At 44.1% G+C, this 5555-nt stretch overlaps 1 protein-coding gene across 1 annotated transcript; it reads right to left on the reverse strand.

Moving 5' to 3' along the window:
• Positions 1–4503: 4503 nt before the first annotated feature.
• LOC100279084 (uncharacterized) lies at positions 4504–5231 on the reverse strand. The gene has a single exon (NM_001152134.1). The coding sequence runs from the start codon at positions 5112–5114 to the stop codon at positions 4770–4772; it is 345 nt and encodes a 114-aa protein (NP_001145606.1). The 5' UTR covers positions 5115–5231; the 3' UTR covers positions 4504–4769.
• Between the last annotated feature and the right edge of the window lie 324 nt (positions 5232–5555).

Here is a 5555-nt window from a genome sequence, read left to right on the forward strand (position 1 = left end):
TCGAGCCAACCTGGCGCACTAGACACTGTCCGGTGCCCCACCGGACAGCCCGGTGCTCCCAGACTCATCAGAGTCTTGGCTGCTCGAGCCAAGACATTTTTAATTGGATTTTTCCTATTTCCAGCACTTAGACACAATACATTAGTCCATAAAACAATGTACTAAGTTTGAGAAACATACCTTTATCCTTGATTTGTACTTTGTCCACCATTTTACACTTAGGCACTTGTGTTGGGCACTAAATCACCAAAATACTTAGAAATGGCCCAAGGGCACATTTCCCTTTCACTAGGGTTTTCCTTGGATGAGTTGAACCCAAGCCCCCTTCTTCCATTGTTGGGCTTTAGGGACTTGTACTTGAGTTCAACTTTCTTTAACCCATCATTGCTAGAGCATCTTTTCAATATTCCTTTGACCTTCACCTGTGGGCTATTCTTCCTTCCATGGTTAGTTAGACAACAAGAAGCATGATATTTGGCACAATGTTTGCAAAAATTATCATTTAAGGAGCTAGACTTAGATTCCATCACTAAAGATGAGGCATTGATGTTCTTGCAATTTTCAAGTTGCACTTGAAGTTCTTGATTTTGAACATTCAAGCTTAACATGCTTGATTCAAGTGCATTCTTTTCATTTGCAAGATTAGCTATAGAGGTTTTCATATTAATTACTTCTTTATCTTTATTCTCTATAGTTATCTTGACAAAGACTTCCTTTAATTATGCTCACTGCTTGAGCATTGCGATGAACCTCTTGCATCATTTACAGAGTCATCTCTTCTCCTTGGGCGGGCTTATACATACCTACATTAACAATCTCCCAAAGACTAGGATGCACACCGATTAAATGCGACTTCATCTTGTCGGCCCACTCGTCATAGTTCAACTCACTAAGAGTTGGTAACTTTCCAAGTGGGGCGGAAGAGAAGTTAGGAATAAAATTTCTAGAGTAATCGAATTGAACTTTACTAAATTCGTTACCTTTGCTTTTGGTAGATGATCCTTCGGTGTTGAGACTTACCTTGCTCAACACCTTCGACACCAAAAGATCCACTAGATCGTCATTGTAATCAAATTTTCCTTTACCTTTATCTTCTTTGGCCTTTCTTCTTGATTCTTCTTCTTCGGCCTTTTTCTTAGCATCTTCCTCTTTCATTTTGAGGAACATCTTCTCGGCAATCTTCATGGCGAGGTCGAGGACCTTGGGGTCCACTTCCTCACCGGAAGATGTGAAGGGGATTTCCTCGATGAGAGGATCCACATGGCCCCGTTGAGTAGACATGATCGTTTCCTCACGCGGTTAAGCGTAGAACGAGGTACGAAGCTTTGATACCAATTGAAAGTAGCCTAGAGAGGGTGAATAGGCTAATCTGAAAATTTTCACAACAAACTTCGAAAGATTGTTAAATACACAGTTCGACTGGTGCAGGCCGGTTCAACAGCTACGTGCGCAAGTTGAACCACTTTGAACCAATCCAACTGTTTTATAAACTTTAGACTAAAATCTACTCGAAAAAGTATTTCGCGAGTTCTTGCGAGAAGTAAGGTATAGCTAAGTTAGGATGAAAAGACGAATATGTAAAGGCTATTTTACTTCTAGATAAACTCTACGGAAAAATCTTTATGTCAATCTTACAAGTAAAGATATCTTAGGTTAAAAACAAGCAAGAACACAAGACACAAGATTTAATCCGAGGTTCGGCCACACCACAAAGGTGTCCTACTCCCCATTGAGGAGCCCACAAAGGGCCAGGTCTTTTTCAACCCTAATCCTCCAAAAGCCGACCACAAAGGTCAAGGCAATCTCTTCTTATCTCAGCTCAAAGAGCGGGTGATACAAACTTCTTGGGGTCATCCACAAATTTGGAGACTCCCAAGCAACCTCAAAAGATCTTGAAACCTAGGGTTTCAAGAACACCAAGAAAGCACAAGAGGGGTTTGCACAAGCTCAAGTCTTTGGAAAAAAGAGATGGGAGAGGAAAGCCAAATCGTGAGCACAAGCACAAACCTCACACCCAAGAGCTCCTCCAACAAGGTTGAATCTTGAGGAAGATTTAAGTGTGAGAGAGATAGGAGAGATGAGTGCTTTGTCTCAAGTTAGATGAGCAATAAATGTGTGAGTGTCCAGCCGCCTTTAAGAAGGGAGAGAGAGGGTTCTATTTATAGTCACGGCTCAAAAACTAGCCGTTTGACCAGAAACCTCGCAGAAAACCGGTTGAGTCGCCCCCTAGGGCGGTTGAACCGCCCCCTCACAGGTCAGCAGACTGTCTGCCAGTCTAACTGCCAGACTGACTGGCAGACTGACATGCAGGCGGGTCAGACAGGTCAGGACCGGTTGAACCGCCCCCTGACAACCCTGGTGACCTGACTGCCGGTCTGACTGACAGACTGCAGATCAGAAGTCAGAGGGGTCAGAGACCAGTTGAGCTGCCCCCCAGGACCAGTTCAGCTGGTCTAGACCAGAGAGTTTTGGAGAGAAAACCCCAGCTCAGCTGCCCGGGGGCAAGTTCAGCTGGGTATGGTCAAAGAGGTCCACAACTGAAGTTGAAGTTCAGCTAGAGTTGAAAGTTCAACTCAGCTGAAGTCCAGCTCAGCTGAAAAGCTCAACTGCAGCTGAAGAAGCTCATCACAGCTGAAGTTAAGTTCAGCTGGAAAGCTCAACTGCAGTTGAAGAAGTTCAGCTGCTTTTCAGCAAGAACGCTCTAGGTTTCTCAACCCTAACCATGGTCAACCAAATAATGTTAGAGTGATTTTTGGTTTTCAAAAATAGCTTTTGAATTTGGGGACTTGAGCTATAGCAAACACCTATACCTGTGCGGAAAAGAATAAGGAAGAATTACATCATGCAACACAAGATTTTACATAAATTTTTATACGTCTGTTGCATGAAGTCCTTGGTGCTTCCTTAAGTTCCTGTTTCTTTCTAATCATACACCGAGAGCAAAAAAATTGTTAGTACCCTTATTTGTTTTGTCATTAAATCACCAAAACCCTCACTTGAGGTTGATTGCACTTACATTCATATTATATAAAGCACCAGTTTTTACGATTAAACCGTCGTCACTTTTTTTAAAAAAATATCCCCTCACAAGCCCGACCACCCCGACGAGCTGGAGCAGATCAAGCCCGCATGCGGGCACATCATTTTTTTGAGAGGGCACACACGTTTAGGGCATCATCGAAGTCGCCATGTCTCACACCATCGGGGATTCGGGGAGGGCTACATGTAGCTGTACGGGTCATTCGTGCTGGAGATGATTGTGATCGACTAATTCGATGGTATTAATACTTTATAGTAATCCCACCATTTCAATTTATAAGTCGTTTGACTTTTTTACCTTAAGTTTGACCGGCTCGTCTTATTAAAAAATCATAATTATTGTTAATTTTTACTGTGATATTGTTTAGCATATAATATACTTTAAGTATGAATTTAATTTTTCTATTTTCGCAAAAAAATTGAATAATACGAGCCGGTTCAACTTAGTATAAAAAAGTTAAACGAATTATAATTTGTGGCGGAGCAAGTAGTAGATCTTGTGTGCCATGGCAACCTACTTGCATTGTAATAGTAGCTCCCATACCACCTTGTTCTATAAAAAAACATTGGTGTGTCCGGCGCTTCTCATACTCGTAATCTAGAAGAGCTTTACTTCAAGAATATCATGTCTATTTCAGCTTCTCTTCAAACAGGTTCACCTCTACGAGCTCCAACTTCAAAAAAGCTGAAACTAGAGTCTAGTTTCATAAAAAATTTGAAGCTCTTTAGATGGTTCTTCAAAAAAATGTTTTCATACATCTTCATGAAGTTACACAAAAAATTACCCACAATGTCATTGGTTACATAACCTGCCAATTCATGTATCTTTCTCCACTCACTAATCATTAAGGGTAATTAAGGAAACTCGCACAGATTAATTATATTACAGAAGCTAGAGTCTATATATAAGCCAAACACTCTTGAACGATATCTTACCGACCTATCAAAGTTGTTTCATGGTGAAGTTGAAAAACCGAAGCTGCAATTCTTGAAAAGAAGCCCTCCCAAACAGGACCTAAAGTAGTACTCTCTTTTTATTCCAGATGGGAACTGTAAGTTGTTCTATACTTCGTCAATCCTAATTTATTATTCGTTTGGCTTTTTTAGCATAATTTTGACCAACTCGTCTTATTCAAAAAAAAATATGGAAAAAATAAAAACTTCGTTGTGGCTTTGTACACATGACTTAAAAATTTTCATTTTTTGTGAACTTTTTTTAATAGGTCAAGGGGTTAAAGTTGGAGTTAAAAAAGTTAAAGGAATTATATTTTCAAACGGATCGATTATTTTTTAGTACAAAACTTCTGCTAAACAGCTTACAGTTAAAACTAATATGGTTCTAGGCACGCTTCTAACTGAGGTCATTATTACACCCAGAGTTTCCCTCGGATTCAAGCCAGGTGCAGCCAGAGATAAACGTACCTGATTGCAAAGAGCAAGAGGGCAGCACCAAAATGCACAGTCTTGCATGAACATGCCGTTATGTACATCCATTTCTCTCACAACTGGTTGCTCAGCACGTGCAGAAAGAAAAGTGACCAACAAGGCAAACAACAGCAGAAGAAACCGAAAGAACACAGAGATACTGAACAGCGTGGTTGGTTCCTTGTTGCTTGCACACAAACGTATTCTCTGCCGCCGCTACTCATCTCGACCGGACAGTTCGCTGGTTGGTTCCTTGAGAGAAGCCGGTCGGATGCCGCTCTGTGGCAGCTATAACCACTGCACCACTAGATCACAACGGCGGGCACATTTGGCGCTAGCGGGACACGGGCCGGCTCGGCGGCGGCGGCGGCAGGAGCCTCGTGCCTGCGGCGGCGTCGCTCCCCTCTCCTTGCCGGACGCGGCTCCGTCTTCAACGCCGCGCCGAAATCGTCCCTGGCCATCTGGTGGTGCCTGCACTCCTCGCTGCAGAACGGCGTGTCCCCTCTGTACATGAAGATGTCGCGGTCCCCGGCGAGGCGCTTCCCGCAGAGGGAGCAGGCGTCCATGGCGCGGCGGTAGGCGTCGCCGTCGCCTCCGTCGAGAGGCTCGATGCCGAAGAAGGAAGAGAAGGAGGAGGAAGAAGCCATCATGGAGATGAGATGAGACCGAGGAGACCTTAGTTAGGGCACTGCCAGTGCCAGTAGCACTACGCTGAAGCACAGATGAACCGAACAGCACTGAAGCACTGAAGCTTCGTTGCCAGCGATGGCCAGAGGAGGCAGTCTTGTCCTGTGCTTTTATAATAAAAGGGGCCCGGCCGGCAGAGGGCGGGACAATACGGGCAGGGTCAGGTAACCGGGTGGTGGATGCTCGAGAAACCACGGCTAGTTTTTCCAGGAACCTCTTCTCGTTCCTCCCCCCTTGTACTGCCGCTGCAGTGCATCGCAGATTCGAAGCAGACCGCCAGCGCATTTTGGCCGTACGAGCAGCGCTAGGGGCAACAAGAAAGGTGCATGCAGTACCGGGTTTTTTTTTTTGTCTGTTGGCTGGCAATACCCCAGGCCCTTCTGCTCTGCTCGCCTTGGTGCCGC

The sequence above is a fragment of the Zea mays genome, chromosome 5, assembly GCF_902167145.1.
Source record: "Zea mays cultivar B73 chromosome 5, Zm-B73-REFERENCE-NAM-5.0, whole genome shotgun sequence".
Taxonomy (NCBI): Eukaryota; Viridiplantae; Streptophyta; class Magnoliopsida; order Poales; family Poaceae; genus Zea; species Zea mays.

Excerpts from the sequence above, each read along its gene's own strand:
- LOC100279084 (NM_001152134.1), bottom strand. The coding sequence starts at position 5,114 with ATGATGGCTTCTTCCTCCTCCTTCTCTTCCTTCTTCGGCATCGAGCCT.